This window comes from Bos javanicus, chromosome 6 (genome assembly GCF_032452875.1).
Source record: "Bos javanicus breed banteng chromosome 6, ARS-OSU_banteng_1.0, whole genome shotgun sequence".
Lineage (NCBI taxonomy): Eukaryota > Metazoa > Chordata > Mammalia > Artiodactyla > Bovidae > Bos > Bos javanicus.
The window spans coordinates 7,123,438-7,146,278 of record NC_083873.1 but is presented as its reverse complement, the minus strand read 5'-3'; the positions used below and the strand labels follow the sequence as shown (position 1 = coordinate 7,146,278).

At 41.1% G+C, this 22,841-nt stretch overlaps 1 protein-coding gene and 1 pseudogene across 1 annotated transcript in view; one reads left to right on the top strand and one right to left on the bottom strand.

Moving 5' to 3' along the window:
• Positions 1–18,627, bottom strand: part of LOC133250031 (serine/arginine-rich splicing factor 3-like) — a 60,237-nt pseudogene extending 41,610 nt beyond the window's left edge.
• Positions 18,628–18,687: 60 nt separating this feature from the next.
• Positions 18,688–22,841, top strand: part of METTL14 (methyltransferase 14, N6-adenosine-methyltransferase subunit) — a 39,818-nt gene continuing 35,664 nt past the window's right edge. The window contains exon 1 of the mRNA XM_061419294.1: positions 18,688–18,932. Coding sequence (XP_061275278.1) covers positions 18,867–18,932 — 66 coding nt within the window. The 5' untranslated portion in view covers positions 18,688–18,866. The remainder of the gene's footprint in view (positions 18,933–22,841) is intronic.

The following is a 22,841-nucleotide window of genomic DNA, read 5'->3' as shown; positions in this document are numbered from 1 at the left end:
CACAGTCCAACTCTCACATCCATACATGACTACTGGAAAAACCATAGCCTTGACTAGATGGACCTTTGTTTGGCAAAGTAATGTCTCTGCTTTTGAATATGCTATCTAGGTTGGTCATAACTTTCCTTCCAAGGAGTAAGCATCTTTTAATTTCATGGCTGTAGCCACCATCTGCAGTGATTTTGGAGCCCCCAAAAATAAAGTCTGACACTGTTTCCACTGTTTCCCCATCTATTTCCCATGAAGTGGTGGGACCGGATGCCATGATCTTGGTTTTCTGAATGTTGAGCTTTAAGCCAACTTTTTCACTCTCCACTTTCACTTTCATCAAGAGGCTTCTTAGTTCCTCTTCACTTTCTGCCATAAGGGTGGTGTCATCTGCATATATGAGGTTATTGATATTTCTCCCAGCAATCTTGATTCCAGTTTGTGTTTCTTCCAGTCCAGCATTTCTCATGATGTACTCTGCATAGAAGTTAAATAAGCAGGGTGACAATACTCCTTGTCGTACCTTGACGTACTCCTTGACGTACTCCTTTCCCTATTTGGAACCAGTCTGTTGTTTCATGTCCAGTTCTAACTGTTGCTTCCTGACCTGCATATAGGTTTCTCAAGAGGCAGGTCAGGTGGTCTGTTATTGCCATCTCTTTCAGAATTTTCCACAGTTTATTGTGATCCCCACAGTCAAAGGCTTTGGCATAGTCAATAAAGCAGAAATAGATGTTTTTCTGGAACTCTCTTGCTTTTTCCATGATCCAGCGGATGTTGGCAATCTGATCTCTGGTTCCTCTGCCTTTCCTAAAACCAGCTTGAATATCTGGAAGTTCACAGTTCACGTATTGCTGAAGCCTGACTTGGAGAATTTTGAGCATTACTTTACTAGCGTGTGAGATGATTCCAGTTGTGCGGTAGTTTGAGCATTCTTTGGCATTGCCTTTCTTTGGGATTGGAATGAAAACTGACCTTTTCCAGTCCTGTGGCCACTGCTGACTTTTCCAAATTTGCTGGCATATTGAGTGCAGCACTTTCATAGCATCATCTTTCAGGATTTGAAAGAGCTCAACTGGAATTCCATCGCCTCCACTAGCTTTGTTTGTAGTGATGCTTTCTAGGGCCCCTTTGACTTCACATTCCAGGATGTCTGGCTCTAGGTGAGTGATCATACCATCGTGATTATCTGGGTCGTAAAGATATTTTTTGTACAGTTCCTCTGTGTATTCTTGCCACCTCTTCTTAATATCTTCTGCTTCTGTTAGGTCCAAGCTATTTCTGTCCTTTATCGAGCCCATCTTTGCATGAAATGTTCCCTTGGTATCTCTAATTTTCTTGAAGAGATCTCTAGTCTTTCCCATTCTGTTGTTTTCCTCTATTTCTTTGCATTGATCGCTGAGGAAGGCTTTCTTATCTCTCCTTGCTATTCTTTAGAACTCTGCATTCAGATGCTTATATCTTTCCTTTTCTCCTTTGCTTTTCACTTATCTTCTCTTCACAGCTATTTGTAAGGCCTCCTCAGACAGCCATTTTGCTTTTTTGCATTTCTTTTCCATGGGGATGGTACTGATCCCTGTCTCCTTTACAATGTCACGAACCTCCGTACATAGTTCTTCAGGTACTCTGTCTATCAGATCTAGTCCCTTAAATCTATTTCTCACTTCCACTGTATAATCATAAGGGATTTGATTTAGGTCATATCTGAATGAATGATCTAGTGGTTTTCTCCACTTTCTTCAATTTAAGTCTGATTTGATTTTTCCTCTTCTCCTTTGCTTTTGCTGTACAGCAAAGTAAATCAGCTCTAAGTATACTCCTATCCCCTGTGTATTGAGCCTCTTCCCACTCCCACCTCCCCCATTACACCTTTCTAGGTACTCTTGCCTGGAAAATCCCATGGATGGAGGAGCCTGGTGGGCTGCAGTCCATGGGGTCGCTAGGAGTCAGACACGACTGAGCGACTTCACTTTCACTTTTCACTTTCATGCATTGGAGAAGGAAATGGCAACCCACTCCAGTGTTCTTGCCTGGAGAATCCCAGGGAGGGGGAGCCTGGTGGGCTGCTGTCTCTGTGGTCGCACAGAGTCGGACATGCCTGAAGCGACTTAGCAGTAGCAGCAGGTCATCGCAGAGCGCCGAGCTGAGTTCCCTGTGCTATACAGCTGCTTCCCACTAGCTACCTGTTCTACACTCCATTCCCCCCTCTCCCGTGTCCACTTATCCATAATCTACGTCTGCATCTCTGTTCCTGCCCTGAAAACAGGCTCATCTATACCATCTTTCTAGATTCCATACACATGCATTAATATATGATGTTTTTCTCTTTCTGATTACTTCACTCTGTATTAATATGTCGCCTGTTTTAAAGAATGTATCCAATGAAATCTATAATCATGGTGCCTGCGTGCTAAGTCGCTTCAGTCATATTTGACTCTGTGCGATCCTATGGGCTGTAGCCCACCAGGCTCCTCTGTCCATGGAATTCTCCAGGCAAGAATACTGGAGTGCATTGCCATGCTCTCCTCCAGGGGATCTTCCCGACTCAGGAATTGAACTCGCGTCTCTCAACCTCTGTTACACTGGCAGGCAGGTTCTTTACCATGAGCGCCAGCTGGGAAGTTTGGGTATAAAGTTACAAAAATAGTTTTTAGCATTTTTCTGATCCAAATTTCTGGACTAGTGGATTCCTTTATAATAGTACTTTGTAATTTCTGAGACCAAATCTTGTACAGTTTGTATGTGTGTTTTATTAAATACTTTAAATATTTAAAAATCCCCCAAATCCCAAACAGATCACTAAAAAGTAAGCTGCTGCTGCTGCTAAGTCATTTCAGTTGTGTCCGCAACCCCATAGATGGCAGCCCACCAGGCTCCCCCGTCCCTGGGATTCTCCAGGCAAGAACACTGGAGTGGGTTGCCATTTCCTTCTCCAAGGTGTGAAAGAGAAAAGTGAAAGTGAAGTCACTCAGTCATGCCTGACACTTAGTGACCCCACGGACTGCAGCCTACCAGGCTCCTCTGTCCATGGGATTCTCCAGGCAAGAGTACGGGAGTGGGTTGCCATTGCCACAGTTACTATTATATCATCAATTCCTCTTTGAATATGAGTTTTACGCATTTATTATTTTTGGCCACACTGGGTCTTTGCTGCGCTGGCTTTCTCTAGTTGTGGCAAGCAAGCTTAGTTGCCCAGCATCGTGTGGGAATTAGTTCTTCAGTCAGGGATAGACCCTGTGTCCCCTGCGTCAGATTGTGGATTCTTAACCACATGAAAGTGAAAGAGGAGAGTGAAAAAGTTGGCTTAAAAGCTCAACATTCAGAAAACTAAGATCATGGCATCTGGTCCCATCACTTCATGGCAGATAGATGGGGAAACAGTGGAAACAGCGTCAGACTTTATTTTGGCAGGCTCCAAAATCACTGCAGATGGTGATTGCAGCCATGAAATTAAAAGATGCTTACTCCTTGGAAGGAAAGTTATGACCAAGTTAGGTAGCATATTGAAAAGCAGAGATATTACTTTTCCAAGAAAGGTCCATCTAGTCAAGGCTATGGTTTTTCCAGTGGTCATGTATGGATGTGAGAGTTGGACTGTGAAGAAAGCTGAACGCCAAAGAATTGATGGTTTTGAACTGTGGTGTTGGAGAAGACTCTTGAGAGTCCCTTGGACTGCAAGGAGATCCAACCAGTCCATCCTAAAGGAGATCAGTCCTGGGTGTTCATTGGAAGGACTGATGCTGAAGCTGAAACTCCAATACTTTGGCCACCTCATGCGAAGAGTTGACTCATTGGAAAAGACCCTGGGAGGTCTTTTCCCAAGATGCTGGGAGGGACTGGGGGCAAGAGGAGAAGGGGACGACAGAGGATGAGATGACTGGATGGCATCACCAACTCGATGGACATGAGTGTGAGTGAACTCCAGGAGTTGGTGATGGACAGGGAGGCCTGGAGTGTTATGAACATGGGGTCGCAAAAAGTTGGACACGACTGAGCGACTGAACTGAACTGAAATGAACTGAACTGAACTGAACTGAACTGAACCACTGGAACACCAAGGAAGTCCCTATAGGTTGTATTTTGATTCATTCAAGAATGTACTTTCTTTTTCTAATTGTTTTAACATTTCAAATTCTGGAGAGAGAGAATACTCAAAGTAAGAACTAAGCTGTAAAAACAAACACATTTAAAAAATAGTGTAAAGCATTAAGGCTGTTAGTTGGAGTGAGCTACAGTACAAAACTTCCTATTCTTTCAAAACCACTGAATAAGCTCCCAAAAGTATTTGCTTCATAAACAATTTCATTTCTTACATAAGTATGGTAATCTTCTTAGAGAAAGCCCTACATGCTGTTACAGGTATTTCAAACTTTACAGATTTTTAACTCAACATTTTCTGCGTTTCATAGAGACACCTGTGTGAGTGCTCAGTGGCTCAGTCGGGATCGACTCTTTGCAACCCCATGGACTGTAGTCCACCAGGCTCCTCTGTCCATGGGGTTTTTCGGGCACAAATCCTGGAGTGAGTTGCCCTTTCCTCCTCCAGGACATTGAGATACACTGACCTGTTAAAATAAATTATAGAAGAGATAAATTAGGGGGAAATTGCTTTCATTTCATAGGGATATTTCATTTTATTAAATTTTTTATCTCACAGATCTTTAAAATTGCACTATTAGTGTTTTTTAAATAGCAATAAAGATACAGGGAATGTTGAAGAAATTGAATAGAAATAATAGAAGAATTCATAGAAAGTAGAACTATACATCAGAGAAGGCAATGGCAACCCACTCCAGTACTCTTGCCTGGAGAATCCCATGGATGGAGGAGCCTGGTAGGCTGCAGTCCATGGGGTCACTAAAAGTCAGACAGGACTAAGCGACTTCACTTTCACTTTTCATTTTCATGCATTGGAGAAGGAAATGGCAACCCACTCCAGTGCTCTTGCCTGGAGAATCCCAGGGACGGGGGAGCCTGGTGGGCTGCCATCTATGGGGTTGCACAGAGTTGGACACGACTAAAGTGACTTAGCAGCAGCAGCAGCAGCAGCAGCAGCAGAACTATACATGCACTTCCTCCTAATTATAAGTGTTTTTAAAGCCACCTACTCTCCTCTCTTCTTGATAATTTAAATGTTTTAAAGTATCAGTTCAGTTCAGTTGCTCAGTCATGTCTGACTCTTTGCAACCCCATGGACTGCAGTATGCCAGTCTTCCCTGTCCATCACCAACTCGTGGAGCTTACTCAAATTCATGTCCATCACGACAGTGATGCCATCCAACCATCTCATCTTCTGTCATCCCCTTCTCCTCCTGCCTTCAATCTTTCTTTCCCAGCATCAGAGTCATTTCCAATGAGTCCATTCTTCACAACAGGTGGCCAAAGTATTGGCGTTTCAGCTTCAGCATCAGTCCTTCCAATGAATATTAAGGACTGATTTCTTCAGGGTTGACTGGTTAGATATCCTTGCAGTCCAAGGGAGTCTCAGGAGTGTTCTCCAACACCACAGTTCAAAAGCATCAATTCTTCAGCGCTCAGCTTTCTTTATAGTCCAACTCTCACATCCATACATGACTACTGGAAAAACCATAGCTTTGACTAGATGGACCTTTGTTGGCAAACTAATGTCTCTGCCTTTTAATATGCTGCCTAGGTTGGTCATAACTTTTCTTCCAAGGAGCAAGCATCTTTTAATTTTATGGCTGCAGTCACCATCTGCAGTGATTTTTGAGCCCCAAATACAAAGTCTCTCACTGTTTCCATTATTTCTCCATCTATTTGCAATAAAGTGATGGACTGGTGATGGATGAAGTGATGCCATGATGTTAGTTTCCTGAATGTTGAGTTTTAAGACAACTTTTTGATTTTCCCTACTTTCTTCAATTTAAGTCTGAACTTGGCAATAAGGAGTTTATGATCTGAGCCACAGTCAGTTCCTGGTCTTGTTTTTGCTGACTGTATAGAGTTTCTCCATCTTTGGCTGCAAAGAAGATAATCAATCTGATTTCAGTATTGACCATCTGGTGATGTCCAGATGTCTCTGCTTACTCCTTGAAAGAAAAGTTATGACCAACCTAGACAGCATACTAAAAAGCAGAGACATTACTTTGCCAATAAAGGTCCATCTAGCCAAGGCTATGCTTTTTCCTGTGGTCATGTATGGATGTGAGAGTTGGACTGTGAAGAAAGCTGAGCGCCGAAGAATTGATGCTTTTGAACTGTGGTGTTGGAGAAGACTCTTGAGAGTCCCTTGGACTGCAAGGAGATACAACCAGTCCATCCTAAAGGAGATCAGCCCTGGGTGTTCATTGGAATGACTGATGTTGAAGCTGAAACTCCAATACTTTGGCCACCTGATTCAAAGAACTTACTCATTTGAAAAGACCTTGATGCTGGGAAAGATTGAAGGCAGGAGGAGGAGGGGATGACAGAGAATGAGTAGGTTGGGTGGCATCACCGACGCAATGGACATGAGTTTGAGTAAGCTCTGGGAGTTGGTGATTTACAGGGAGGCCTGCCATGCTGTGGTCCATGGGGTCGCGAAAGTTCGGACATGCCTGAGCAACTGTACTGACTGAGTGACTGACTGAAGCCAACTTTTTCAGTTTCCTCTTTCGCTTTCATCAAGAGTCTCTTTAGTTCTTCAGTTTCTGCCATAAGGGTGGTGTCAGCTGCATATCTGAGATTATTGATATTTCTCCTGGCAATCTTGATTCCAGCTTGTGCTTCTTCCAGCCCAGCGTTTCTAATGATGTACTCTGCATATAAGTTAAATAAGCAGGGTGACAATATACAGCCTTGACATACTCCTTTCTTGATTTGGAACCAGTCTGTTGTTCCATGTCCAATTCTAACTGTTGCTTCTTGACCTAAATACAGATTTCTCAGGAGGCAGGTCGCAGGTCAGATGGTCTGATATTCCCATCTCTTTCAGAATGTTCCACAGTTTGTTGTAATCCACACAAAGGCTTTTGCATGTTCAATAAGCTGAAGTAGGTGTTTTTCTGGAACTCTCTTGCTTTTTCAATGATCCAAAAATTGGCAATTTGATCTTTGGTTCCTCTGCTTTTTAAAATCCAGTTTGAACATCTGGAAGTTCATGGTTTACATACTGTTGAAGCCTGGCTAGGGTAATTTTGAGCGTTACTTTGCTAGTGTTTGAGATGAGTGCAATTGTGCGGTAGTTTGAATATTATTTGGCATTGCCTTTCTTTCGGATTGGGATGAATACTGAACTTTTCCAGTCCTGTGTCCACTGCTGAGTTTTCCAAATTTGCTGGCATACTGAAGGGCCACACTTTCACAGCATCATCTTTCAGGATTTGAAATAGCTCAACTGGCATTCCATCACCTCCACTAGCTTTGTTCATAGTGATGCTATGAGGTCACATTCCAAGATGTCTGGCTCTAGGTGAGTGATCACACCATCATGGTTAGCTGGGTCATGAAGATCTTTTTTGTATAATATGGCTGTGTATTTTTGCCACCTCTTCTTAATATCTTCTGCTTCTGTTAGGTTCATACCATTTCTACCCTTTATTTTGCCCATCTTTGCATGAAATATTCCCTTGGTATCTCTAATTTTCTTTTTTTTTTTTTTCTTCCAATTTTATTTTATTTTTAAACTTTACATAATTGTATTAGTTTTGCCAAATATCAAAATGAATCCGCCACAGGTATACATGTGTTCCCCATCCCGAACTCCTCCCTCCCCATACCATCCCTCTGGGCCGTCCCAGTGCACCAGCCCCAAGCAACTAGCATCATGCATCGAACCTGGACTGGCAACTCGTTTCCTACATGATATTTTACATGTTTCATTGCCATTCTCCCACATCTTCCCACCCTCTCCCTCTCCCACAGAGTCCATAAGACTGTTCTATACATCAGTGTCTCTTTTGCTGTCTCGTACACCGGGTTATTGTTACCATCTTTCTAAATTCCATATATATGCGTTAGTATACTGTATTTATGTTTTCCTTCTGGCTTACTTCACTCTGTATAATAGGCTCCAGTTTCATCCACCTCATTAGAACCGATTCAAATGTATTCTTTTTAATGGCTGAGTAATACTCCATTGTGTATATGTACCACAGCTTTCTTTATCCATTCATCTGCTGATGGACATCTAGGTTGCTTCCACGTCTTGGCTATTATAAACAGTGCTGCGATGAACATTGGGGTACACGTGTCTCTTTCCCTTCTGGTTTCCTCAGTGTGTATGCCCAGCAGTGGGGTTGCTGGATCATAAGGCAGTTCTATTTCCAGTTTTTTAAGGAATCTCCACACTGTTCTCCATAGTGGCTGTACTAGTTTGCATTCCCACCAACAGTGTAAGAGGGTTCCCTTTTCTCCACACCCTCTCCAGCATTTATTATTTGTAGACTTTTGGATCGCAGCCATTCTGACTGGTGTGAAATGGTACCTCATAGTGGTTTTGATTTGCATTTCTCTGATAATGAGTGATGTTGAGCATCTTTTCATGTGTTTGTTAGCCATCTGTATGTCTTTTGGAGAAATGTCTATTTAGTTCTTTGGCCCATTTTTTGATTGGGTCGTTTATTTTTCTGGAGTTGAGCTGTAGGAGTTGCTTGTATATTTTTGAGATTAGTTGTTTGTCGGTTGCTTCATTTGCTATTATTTTCTCCCATTCTGAAGGCTGTCTTTTCACCTTGCTAATAGTTTCCTTTGATGTGCAGAAGCTTTTAAGGTTAATTAGGTCCCATTTGTTTATTTTTGCTTTTATTTCCAATATTCTGGGAGGTGGGTCATAGAGGATCCTGCTGTGATGTATGTCGGAGAGTGTTTTGCCTATGTTCTCCTCTAGGAGTTTTATAGTTTCTGGTCTTACGTTTAGATCTTTAATCCATTTTGAGTTTATTTTTGTGTATGGTGTTAGAAAGTGGTCCAGTTTCATTCTTTTACAAGTGGTTGACCAGATTTCCCAGCACCACTTGTTAAAGAGATTGTCTTTAATCCATTGTATATTCTTGCCTCCTTTGTCGAAGATAAGGTGTCCATATGTGCGTGGATTTATCTCTGGGCTTTCTATTTTATTCCATTGATCAATATTTCTGTCTTTGTGCCAGTACCATACTGTCTTGATAACTGTGGCTTTGTAGTAGAGCCTGAAGTCAGGTAGGTTGATTCCTCCAGTTCCATTCTTCTTTCTCAAGATCGCTTTGGCTATTCGAGGTTTTTTGTATTTCCATACAAATTGTGAAATTATTTGTTCTAGCTCTGTGAAGAATACTGTTGGTAGCTTGATAGGGATTGCGTTGAATCTATAAATTGCTTTGGGTAGTATACTCATTTTCACTATATTGATTCTTCCAATCCATGAACATGGTATATTTCTCCATCTATTAGTGTCCTCTTTGATTTCTTTCACCAGTGTTTTATAGTTTTCTATATATAGGTCTTTAGTTTCTTTAGGTAGATATATTCCTAAGTATTTTATTCTTTCCGTTGCAATGGTGAATGGAATTGTTTCCTTAATTTCTCTTTCTGTTTTCTCATTATTAGTGTATAGGAATGCAAGGGATTTCTGTGTGTTGATTTTATATCCTGCAACTTTACTGTAGTCATTGATTATTTCTAGTAATTTTCTGGTGGACTCTTTAGGGTTTTCTATGTAGAGGATCATGTCATCTGCAAATAGTGAGAGTTTTACTTCTTCTTTTCCAATTTGGATTCCTTTTATTTCTTTTTCTGCTCTGATTGCTGTGGCCAAAACTTCCAAAACTATGTTGAATAGTAATGGTGAAAGTGGGCACCCTTGTCTTGTTCCTGACTTTAGAGGAAATGCTTTCAATTTTTCACCATTGAGGATAATGTTTGCAGTGGGTTTGTCATATATAGCTTTTATTATGTTGAGGTATGTTCCTTCTATTCCTGCTTTCTGGAGAGTTTTTATCATAAATGGATGTTGAATTTTGTCAAAGGCTTTCTCTGCATCTATTGAGATAATCATATGGTTTTTATTTTTCAATTTGTTAATGTGGTGTATTACATTGATTGATTTGCGGATATTGAAGAATCCTTGCATCCCTGGGATAAAGCCCACTTGATCATGGTGTATGATCTTTTTAATGTGTTGTTGGATTCTGATTGCTAGAATTTTGTTAAGGATTTTTGCATCTATGTTCATCAGTGATATTGGCCTGTAGTTTTCTTTTTTTGTGGGATCTTTGTCAGGTTTTGGTATTAGGGTGATGGTGGCCTCATAGAATGAGTTTGGAAGTTTACCTTCCTCTGCAATTTTCTGGAAGAGTTTGAGCAGGATAGGTGTTAGCTCTTCTCTAAATTTTTGGTAGAATTCAGCTGTGAAGCCGTCTGGACCGGGGCTTTTGTTTGCTGGAAGATTTTTGATTACAGTTTCAATTTCCATGCTTGTGATGGGTCTGTTAAGATTTTCTATTTCTTCCTGGTCCAGTTTTGGAAAGTTGTACTTTTCTAAGAATTTGTCCATTTCTTCCACGTTGTCCATTTTATTGGCATATAATTGTTGATAGTAGTCTCTTATGATCCTTTGTATTTCTGTGTTGTCTGTTGTGATCTCTCCATTTTCGTTTCTAATTTTGTTGATTTGATTTTTCTCCCTTTGTTTCTTGATGAGTCTGGCTAATGGTTTGTCAATTTTATTTATCCTTTCAAAGAACCAGCTTTTGGTTTTGTTGATTTTTGCTATGGTCTCTTTTGTTTCTTTTGCATTTATTTCTGCTCTAATTTTAAGATTTCTTTCCTTCTACTAACCCTGGGGTTCTTCATTTCTTCCTTTTCTAGTTGCTTTAGGTGTAGAGTTAGGTTATTTATTTGACTTTTTCTTGTTTCTTGAGGTGTGCCTGTATTGCTATGAACTTTCCCCTTAGGACTGCTTTTACTGTGTCCCACAGGTTTTGGGTTGTTGTGTTTTCATTTTCATTCGTTTCTATGCAAATTTTGATTTCTTTTTTGATTTCTTTCTAATTTTCTTGAAGAGATCTCTAGTCTCTCCCATTGGATTGTTTTCCTCTATTTCTCTGCATTGATCATTGAGGAAGGCTTTTTTATCTCTCCTTGCTATTCTTTGAAACTCTGCATTCAAATGGGTATATCTTTCCTTTTCTTCTTTGCCTTTCACTTCTCTTCACTTCTCAGCTATTTGTAAGGCCTCCTCAGACAACCATTTTGCCTTTTTGCATTACTTTTTCTTGTGGATGGTCTTGATCACTGCTTCCTGTACAATGTCACAAACCTCCATCCATAGCTCTTCAGGCACTCTGTCTATCAGATCTAATCCCTTGAATCTATTCGTCACTTCCACTGTAAGGCATTTGATTTAGGTCATACCTGAATGGTCTAGTGGTTTTCCCTACTTTCTTCAATTTAAGTCTGAATTTTGCAGTAAGGGGGTTCATGATCTGAGCCACAGTCAGCTCCGGGTCTTGTTTTTGTTTACTGTATAGAGCTGCTTCTTCTTTGGCTGTAAAGAATATAATCCATCTCATTTCGGTATTGACCATATGGTAATGTCCATGTATAGAGTCTTCTCTTGTGTTTTTAGAAGAGGGTGTTTGCTTGACCAGTGTGTTCTCTTGGTAAAACTCTGTTAGCCTTTGCCCTGCTGTATTCTGTACTCCAAGGCCTTACTCATTACCTGTACTTAACCTATCCTGTGGGATTCATCCACCCTCTTTTGTGTGCTCCAGCAGAACTGATTTTTGCAAATAATACAGTCATTTAACATCACACTAACCAATACTTAAACATTTTTCTTCATCTATTTAGTTAAGTGTTTTGACATTACTTAAACTGTCTTTGCATTATTTTATGCTTTTCACTTTGCCTTGTCTCACTTGCTTCCTTATTTTTGTCATTTTGAAAAGATTAGGGATTTTTTTGTGCTAATTCTCCAGGTAAATCAAACATACTCCATTCTCCACAATTTTCCAGTTAACACTGACATATAATCTGTGAAATATTCTTCTTTATAGTCCAGAAAATGAATCTTTTATAAAATATTTTAAGTATTTTTTAAAATTTACTTGGTTCCACCAGGTCTTAGTTGCGACAGTGGGATCTTTGACCATCATTTCAGCATGCAGGATCTTTCGTTGCAGCATTCAAACTCTTTAATTGTGGCATGTGCAATCCATTTCCCTGGCCAGAGATAGAAACTGGGCCCCCTTCTTTGGGAGTGTGGAATTTTAGCCACTGGCCCACCAGGAAAGTCTCCAGAATAATTTAATCACAATGCCTTTTAAAAAATCTATTGACAGATGATAAGAAAAACCATCTTAATCCCTGTTTCTCATGTAGCCCATTTATTTGACACATGAGGCTTGCTAAATATTCTCTTGTGCTACAGCTGCACTAGATCTTAACCGCTGTCCTGTTGGGCACAACACACGCACAGACTGAGAAACCTGCACTCAATGGCTGTAAATGAATTTCCATGGATGATGTGGCAAATCTCAAATGCTAACTGGCTGTCTCCCATCCCTCCCAAAACAGCTACTGACAACCAACCTTCCCAATGAAGCTCAGAAAAATTAGACAGGTAGCCTCAAAGAGTTCATCAATAAACATTTGTTGAGCGTTTGTTGTTTCCAAGGCACTGGGAGAAAGCATTCATTTCTAGTTCTTTAGCTGCTTCCTAAAAAGTTTCTTACCAAATGTATTTTTTAAAAGTCTTTTAAGAATATCTCTTTTTACTTTAGGAGATTTTCTTTCACCCAGTTATAAGTTCATAAAACATACAAGAAAAAAGGTATGTTTTAGGAAAATAGATAAAATTTTTTAATATACCTGGAAGATTGGGTACATAAAGGAGAATAGAATGAAAATGGGAGGGCTAACAGAGGACTGTTTTACATATAATGCTGGGTAGTTCAGATTTTAATCCCCTTGAACCTAGAGCTGTGTTATATAATATAGTAGCTGATAAACCAAATATGGTTAATTACATATAATTAATTAAAATCAAATAAAAATTCTGTTCCTTGAGTACACTAGGCACAGTTCAAATCCTCAGTGGATACATATGGCTAGTGACTTAGTGCAAATAGTGAGTTTCTATAATTATAAAAATTTTCTTGGACAGCACTGCCCCAGACAATGGGGAAGCATGTAAAAATGTTTAGTAGAGTCAGAAGTGATAAATTTTAATTTTTCCACAAATCTCTAGTAAGAATTTGATAGACTGAAAACTGATAGGAAAATTAGGATATGAATCAGGATACATATCATCCAAGATTGTGTTTACAGAAATGAAGACTAGGGTATCTGTGTGAGTGTTAAGGTGGGGGAAGAGATTACAGTCACAAAGCAGATAAAGAGGCTGAAGGAGAGGTAGAGTGCTTCTTATTTAGGAAAATGGGTGATTGCAGCCATGAAATTAAAAGACACTTACTCCTTGGAAGGAAAGTTATGACCAACCTAGATAGCATTTTGAAAAGCAGAGACATTACTTTGCCAACAAAGGTCCATCTAGTCAAGGCTATGGTTTTTCCATTGGTCATGTATGGATGTGAAAGTTGGACTGTGAAGAAAGCTGAGCGTCGAAGAATTGATGCTTTTGAACTGTGGTGTTGGAGAAGACTCTTGAGAGTCCCTTGGACTGCAAGGAGATCCAACCAGTCCATTCTGAAGGAGATCAGCCCTGGGTGTTCTTTGGAAGGACTGATGCTAAAGCTGAAACTCCAGTACTTTGGCCACCTCATGCGAAGAGTTGACTCATTGGAAAAGACTCTGATGCTGGGAGGGATTGGGGGCAGGAGGAGAAGGGGACGGCAGAGAATGAGATGGCTGGATGGCATCACCGACTCGATGGACGTGAGTTTGAGTGAACTCCGGGAGTTGGTGATGGACAGGGAGGCCTGGTATGCTGCAGTTCATGGGGGCACAAAGAGTCGGACACAACTGAGCGACTGAACTGAACTGATTGATCCCACTCACTGAAAGAGGAAACATTTTTGGAGTAGAATTTAAAAGATAGGCACAGGGAACTCTACTTAGTGCACTGTGGTGACCTGAATGGGAAGGAAACCCAAAAGGGAGGGGATATGTACATGTATTCATTTTGCTGTACAGCAGAAACTAACACAACATTGTAAAGCAACTATACTTCAATAACAATTAATTAAAAATTAACGGATGGGGGTAATTGATGAATTCACCTTATAGCCATCTCAACTTTGAGACTGTGAGGGACATTTTAGTAAGATGGACAATAGGCAGTTGGATACACAAGTTTGGAAGAGTCATCCTCAAGGAACTTAGGGGGAATGCATGGTCAGGTCACTGAAGACCTTTGCTCTCTTGCTCTCTGTACATCCCCCCCACTCCTACCACCTGCACCCTAATCACATGACTGACCTTCCTATGTACTTGCCTCAGGCTTCAGCTAGTGATTTAGTGATTGTTCTCACCAAAGGGTGGTGAAGGGCATGCCCCTCTACTGGTTTCCCTAGTAACGAATGAGCCCTTCTGACATCAGTTCCCTTATACTGGGTATATACGGGTAATATACTCCCGTCCCCCCAGTGAAGATGGCCACCACGTCTTGCCTGCCATTTGCCATATACCATGAGGTGTTGCTCCAGGACTTGCTTCACACATGTTAGTTCCCCATCCATTAAACCATTAGTGTCTCTGTTGCTAACTCTGGGCTTGATGCTGGATGAGCACAGGACTTGTAGGCCTATGGGATGGAGCCCAAGAGGGGAGATGCATTAATTGTTACCTAGATCTTTCATTTCTTGTTGTTTAGCCGCTATATCATGTCAGATTCTTTTGTGACCCCATGGACTGTAGCCCGCCAGGCTCCTCTGTCCATGGGATTTTTCTGGCAAGAAGACTAGAGCGGCTTGCCATTCCCTCCTCCAGGGGAGCTTCCCAAACCAGGAACTGAACCCACATCTCCTGCATTGGCAGGTGGATTCTTTACCACTGAGCCACCTGGGAAGCTGGCATTTCTCATTACTTCCTTAAAATAAGTGCCTACAAGTAAAATTCCTTTTTCAAAGAATATGAATTATATTTGGGGAATTTTCAAATTTCTTCTCCCCTGCCCCTGCCACACACATTCCCTAGTGGCCCTTATTTTGTCGTGATGAAGAAATATTACTGATGCTCATGTACAGTACTCTACATGTGTGCTGGTGTGGTCTGGTGTTTTAAAATTCATTGGGAGACAGACTTCAGAGTTATATACCTTTGTTTGTGAAAACTGCAACAACTCTCTGCTACACGCCAATGGCTTTGTACATACTATAAGGTAGCACACATTTGCTTCTTTATCAGTACACATTTCAGGCAGGAAAACAAATCATACAAGGAATTCTAAAGAGACAGCATTTGCTATGGAGAAATGTTGAAGGCTAGAAGAGCAAAAAGGGGAAGGTGAGATTAAATCATAAATTCCTAACTTCAGGAAGTGGCTGCCAGCCCTAGAGCTGGTAGGATAGAGTGGGGAGGTGGTATTTTCAAAGCCCAAGAGCAAAGTCATTTCTGGGGACACCCACCTGAGTGTAGGGAAAGGGAAGGTGGGACCACTAAGGAGGGGCTTCCTCAACTGGCTCTACGACTTTATAAAGGCCACAGCCATTCCCCCAGATACAGAAGCAGAGAGGTGGAGAAATAAGGGGCAATACCTATTCCGTGTTCCACCTTCTAATCTGCCTGTGCAGAATTCTTTGCAGAATCTTATAAGAAGCCATCAGACAAGGAAAGCTGGGAAATTCAGTTGTGAACTCCCAGCTCAACCATCATCACAGAGCAGAGTGTGGGTGAGTATAAGGTTCAAGTACCACTCACTGCACTGCACTTTACCAGGAAAAAAAATTTTCCCTCCTTTTGATAGTAAGCTCCTTAAAGAAAAACTATTTGATTTGTTTGGTTTTTGGTCATTGATATACCCGAGGGTCCACCATAGTGTCTACCATATAAAATGCTCAATAAATATCAATGCGTATTTGAGTGAACAAAATGTCTATTTACATCACTGATCAATAAAAGTTCGAATCAGTACTCATGTGACTGGCAAGTGATGCAGCTGATTTTTAAGTACAAGTTAGTATTGGCAATGGCACCCCACTCCAGTACTCTTGCCTGGAAAATCTCATGGACAGAGGAGCTTGGTGGGCTGCAGTCCATGGGGTCGCTAAGAGTTGGACACGACTGAGTGACTTCACTTTCATTTTTCACTTTCATGCACTGGAGAAGGAAATGGCAACCCACTCCTGTGTTCTTGCCTGGAGAATCCCAGGGACAGGGGAGCCTGGTGGGCTGCCATCTATGGGGTCGCACAGAGTTGGACACGACTGAAGCGACTTAGCAGCAGCAGCAGCAGTATTGTCTTTTACAGTATAGGGCCCTTGGAAGTCAGCACACTTTTTCAAATAGTGCTGCCACCACTCAAAGGAATTTTAGGACTCCTTTTTTGAAATTGCCTTTCAGAGCTACTTATTGAAAAATTCATGACAATTGGTAGAGTCTAATACTGGTTATTTCCAGCTAAGACAAATGAAAAGCACAAAAAGGGGATCCCTAGCTTCTGACCTCTAGAACATGAACCAAGACATGTTTTACGATGACCCACCTGTTACTGAGTTTAGCCCTTTTGGCCTAGCCTGCACCACTTGCTTTCAATCTGGAGGATTTAATACTATTTTCAAAAAGTAAATCCCCTCTTGAAGAATATAGACTTGTTACTAAATATTACTAAGTACTTGCCCAATTTCCAACTAAACATGGAGCCACATGACTTTCTTAGCCTACTTCTGCTAGTACTTTGAATTTGGAATAAGATGATAATATGGTGTATAGTGGTAATAACTTAAGACTTCATCTTTGCTGCCTTCCTATAAAGAGAGGAGAATCATTAGTGAGCCCCCTTCTACAAGCAGTATATCTCAGGGTTATTTCCAGCTAAGACAAATGCACACACTAAAAGCGGGCCCCCTAGCATCTGACCTCTAGAATACAACAAAGACTTGTTTTCCTTTGACCCATCTGTTACCAAGTCTAAGCTCATACTGCTTGCTGCACAAAAGGCCAGTAATCAAGAGGCAAGTAGTTGGGACAAGGAATAATGACTTCCTTTGGAAAGTCAGTTAAGCAAGAAGAGAGTGGGCTCATGCCCCAAAGAACCATCTTGCCTAAGCTGGAACTTAGGCTTTTTTTATAGTAAAAGTGGAGGGAGTCAAACGCTTTCTGTTTCCTATCAGCCTCTGGAGGGGGATGTATTAATCTCTTTCTCCCGGCAGTGATTCACAGGTGGGTCTGGTCAGGATGTTTCCTATGAGAAGGATTTTAGCTTAATGCGCACTCCCTGGAAACCAGGGTTCCCAGAGATGGGCCATTTATGTATAATTTAAGCGTACAGACAGCATCCCTTTAGTGATTAATTTTCCTGGGATCCAAAATCACTGCAGATGGTGACTGCAGCCATGAAATTAAAAGACACTTACTCCTTGGAAGGAAAGTTATGACCAACCTAGACAGCATATTAAAAAGCAGACACATTACTTTGCCAACAAAGGTCCGTCTAGTCAAAGCTATGGTTTTTCCGGTGGTCATGTATGGATGTGAGAGTTGGACTATAAAGAAAGCTGAGCCCCAAAGAATGATGCTTTTGAACTGTGGTGTTGGAGAAGACTCTTGAGAGTCCCTTGGACTGCAAGGAGATCCAATCAGTCCATCCTAAAGGAGATCAGTCTTGGATGTTCATTGGAAGGACTGATGTTGAAGCTGAAACTCCAATACTTTGGCCACCTGATGCAAAGAGCTGACTCATTTGAAAAGACCCTGATGCTGGGAAAGATTGAGGGCAGGAGGAGAAGGGGACGACAGAGGATGAGATGGTTGGATGGCATCACCGACTTGATGGGCATGGGTTTGGGTGGACTCCGGGAGTTGGTGATGGACAGGGAGGCCTGGCGTGCTGCGGTTCATGAGGTCCCAAAGAGTCAGACATGACTGAGCGACTGAACTGAACTGAACTGTAATAGAGGACAAAAAAGTCAAAGTGAAAGTGTTAGTCGCTCAGTCCTGTCCAACTCTGCGAGGTTTCTCTGTCCATGGGATTCTCCAGACAAGAAAACTGGAGTGGGTTGCTGTGCCCTCCTCCAGGGGAATCTTCCTGACCCAGGGATCGAACCCGTGTCTCTTATGTCTCCTGCATTGTTGTTCCCTGCCTAAAGGGAAATATAAGTAATAATAAAAATCTCAATAAACACATCCATGGTGGTATGCTTCTAGCTCTGCTTATTCTATCTTCAACTCTGTGAAGTAGGCCCTCTTATCACTCCCACTGTACAAATGAGAAAACTAGAGGCACACAGAGGGTGATTAACTAGCCAAGGTCATTTAGGTAGTAAAGTCCCAGGTTTAAACCCGGCAATCGGACTCGAGTCTGTGCTTTTAGCAAAAAACCTGGTATCCAGCAATTTTTAAAACGCCAGCACCAGCCACTGGGGAGTTACTGGAAAAGTAACAATACAGCCCACAACTCGGAAACAGTGCTAACAGACCTAGGAAGCCTGCAGTCCCAGGAGAGGACAGTGAGAGGGCAGACCACCTGCCCGCACCACTCTGACAGCCCGCGCTCTCGGAAGGGCGGGAACCTTCCGTGACACCCCGGGCGCCGCAGGACATTCATTGGGCCTCTGCTAAATAGCGTCAAATCGCGGGCGTCCAGGGGGAGGCGGGACTTCCGGGCTCCGTGGCGCAAAATTCCGGCCGCGCCGGAAACACCTACTGAGGAGAGGGTATTGAGTACCCGCCTCCTGAAGCGGCTGGAAAATTTTGTGATCCACAGATTCCGAAGAGAAATTGGAGCAAGGGTTCATCCGCTAATTGCCAGGTTTTCGAGGTAGTGGAAAACAAGTCGGGACATGGACAGCCGCTTGCAGGAGATCCGAGAGCGGCAGAAGTTACGTCGACAGCTTCTCGCGCAGCAGGTCCGCGGCCCAGGGAGGGGTCGCGAATGCGCGTGCGCCGCGTTCCTCGTCCCTTTCTACCCGTTTTTCCGTCTCTTCACCTGCCACCCGGCAGCCCTTTCTGGTCTCGCGACTTTAATCCCAGGACCTCTCTAACCTCTGTACCCCGAATCGTTCCCCTTTCATGCTGTGGTCCTTGGCGGTGGTGCTAAAGCGACCGCCACGCCTGGTCTTCAGCAGCATGTATGGAATGCCCGCCAGGTGCCTGGCATCCTCAGTGATGAGGATACAAAACTTTGGTGTTTGTATGTAAGTTATCGCAGTTCACGCGAGGAAAGGGGACTCGTTAACCCCTCAGTTTCTCTTCACTTTTTAAATAGTCTTTTGTGTCTTGCTTTTCTCGTATCAGCGCCTGATTCATGAGATTGTGGCTTCATTGCGAAATAGGTTTACAGTGTTTTTTTCTGGGATAATATCTAAAGACCGTATTGGAAGTAGCCTGGGTGTAAATTTTAGGTTCTGCATCATGGGTGTTGCAGTAGACTGTGCTGTATACGGTATCCTCGTCATTACCCACAGCTAAATGTTTGAATTCTTTACTCAGTCACAACAAATCTCTCAAAGAGGTAGCATTATCTTCACATAATGAAACACGGGCGCCGGTGGCTAACGAATTTTTCCCCCGAGTCGTTAACCGCTAGGCCAGTCAGTTGAACCCTGGTTTGTCTCTCCAAAGCTTGTCTTCCGCGCTGCTTGCGTGTAAGTTGACACGTGCTGATTAGTAGAGTACACATGCAGAAAATGCAGATGCACAACTTTGCTTAAAGTCAGAGGCTGTGTTTTCCTTTCTGCCTCTCGGGTCAGTAACTGATGGAGGAAATGCTCATAAGCTTTAATGAGGAATCTTAATAGTTATTCGAAAATAGTTTTTTTTTTTTTTTTTCTGTAATGAATCTTGGTTTTGCTAAATGAAAGTCAAATATATAGCTTCTTTTATGACACGATGAAAAGATTTATGGTATAGTGTTTAAAATGTCGGTGTCTAGGGACTTCTCTGTTGGTCCAGTGGTTAGGACTCTGTGATTTCATGGCTGTGGCCTGAGTTCAGTCCCTGGTCTGGGAACTAAGATCCCTTAAGCCCCGTGGTGTAAGCCAAAAAAAAAAAAAGTGGGTGTTTGGAATTAGATCTGTTTCTGTGCCTCTGACATTATGATTTTTTGACACATCATATATCTTTTTCAAGCTTTCTTTATCCCAGTTGCTTTTATCATGTTATGTTTGAAAATGTCCAGTGGCTCTTTATTACAACCAAGTAAGATTTTTACACTTAAGTTTTGAATTCAGACCTATATTTGATTCAAGATACATACATAAACAATTATTTCTTGAATATTTTACTGTGTACCAGGAACTCTTGTAGATGTTGGTAAGTCCACTATGAATGATAGGTTATCCTACCTTTAGAGAACTTACACAGTGTACAGCATTTAAGAATGGCCGCCATTTATTAAGTCCGTTGTATGTGTCAAGGGATTTGACAAACTTTTACGTATGTTATTTTATCATACAAGTCAGATGCTATCTGGATCTTAAAGGTGAAGAAAATAAAGCTCAAAGAATTTACCTTACATGCTGAAGATGACAAAACTTAAGTTTGCCAGCTTCAGTCTTAGGCCTTTCTGTGCTCTTTCCAGTACACCTTCTAAGCATTTAAAATAACTGGTTAGAAGCCATTCCACCTGGGTGAGGATGGCCAATATAATCAGTGGTAGATTTCCACTTTACTAGAAGCCTTTTTTTCACTTACTATGTGAACAAGATAGACCAGTTGCTCTCCAGAAAGTTATTTGTGTAATATAGACTTTGTAATTTTTAAGAAGCGTCTTTTCTTTCTGATTTCTTTCTATCCTTTATGGCACAGCCCAGGGCAGAACTTGGTCTGGAACTCCCTGGTTTAAGGCTTTTCTCGCTCTGTGCGTCCATTGTCCTGACTGAATGTTGAGGCCACTGCTGTACATCACTAACTCATACAATTCCAGTTGGGTTAATCTTCTTCCTTAACTTTGTTTCTTAACCAAAGTTAGTTTTTAATAAGTTTTTGTTGATTCATGAACTTCAAAGTAGAGCACAACTCAACGTATATAATTTGCTTGATTTGCTTTTGGCTGAAGATATCAGATGCAGTGTATAGGCACACACCATGAGTGTGACCGTTGATGCTGCCACCAGTAATTCACACCTGCTCTTTAACTTGGAGCTTTGTTTTTAAAAGTTAGTATACTTTCAAAGGATACCAAATTGTCATAATTATTCAAATAATATATTTAGTGCTACCACAGTGGAAATGGCAACCCACTCCAGTATTCTTGCTTGGAAAATTCCATGGACAGAGTAGCCTGGTGGGCTGCAGTCAAGGGGGAATCACAAAGAATTGGACACAACTGAGCGCACACAAATACACACCCACAATGGAAAGTCTGTTTAATTACTCCAGTCATTCCACAATTAAAAAAAAAAGTTGGAACACAAAACGATTATGTAAGCACAATTTGATTTAAAACGTTTGTCTTATAAAACATCGTATTCTAATTTAGGCCTTGGCAAGAAATCTTATTGGTTTATTCACATATTTATTGAGCATCTATTATAAGTCAGACTTTATAATAGCTCCTGAACATTAGATATCAACAGGACAGAGTTCTTCCTCAATGAGCTAACAATTCAGTGGGGGGAGAAGTAGACAAAAGTGAACATAAAATAATTGAGGTGTACAAATATAAAATAGGGAATAAACAAAAGTAAAAATTAGTTTGTATTTTGATCTGAATGAGAACTATGATCTGAATAAGCAAATGAGGTAAGAGAAAAATGGAAGGAGACTACCTATTTTCTCTCTAGTGTTCATGGAAGAACTCTCTGAGAAAGTGACTTGTATTTATCTGAGAACTGAAGGGAGTGGAGTCAGTCACTTTCATGGGAAGAAGGTTAAAAGGCATTTCCCCTACAGGAAGTAGATGTGTTTTCCGATGAAACAGAGTAGGGGTCAGGAAAATTTTATGGAAGAGTTAAAATATCAGGAACAGTTAATATATTGGACGAGATTTATCATTGGAGAAATCTTGGAGTCATGGAACAGTCTAAAGAGGCAGTGGGAATTAATATAATTGTGTAATAAAAACTGTTTAATAAAGGCTGGGCTCTAGTATGCTTTCTCACCTTTTTGAGCTCAAGGGACTATCTAATGCAGACTTCCTCATGCTCTTCTTGTGCTTAAAAATATTAAGTGATTCCTCATGGCCTATAAATTGCTTTCTATACCTTTGGTTTGGTTTTTAAGTTTTCCATGAATTGATGCCACAGTTTGTAGCCAGACTTATCTCAACTAGTTATTTGTTTACATTTGTATTTTGCAAAATTTCCGCAACTGCCAGCCATAATTTGCATAACTATTTTTCAGGTATTTGGAAAGTTTAGTATTGTGCCTGTAATCATTATATAAAGACTTGGCTTGAATAAAACCAATTTATTACAGTATGGGATAAATAAGGTATAACACATGAAGTATATGTACTGTATAAAATAAATAAGGTATGGTACACAGATGGATGAAAAGTGTTTAACATAATGCCTATCAAACTATAAACACTATTAGCTGCTTTTTTTTTTTTTGGTTACTACTGCTAAATCATATTTTATTATTTACTTTAAAAGAAGATTGGCTCAAGTTAATTGTTTTGATTTCAGTATAACTTAAAGCATAAAATACTTTTCAGCTGTTGAAATCATTCTTAAATAATGTGGTTTTGTTTCAAGGTACTTTCTGTTTTTCCTGGAAGGTAAATAGTCCATTTGCTTGCTATGGTAGTTAGGGATTATTATTTTTTTTTATTATTTGATATATTAAATGCTGCTGCAAATGGCTAGAAAGGA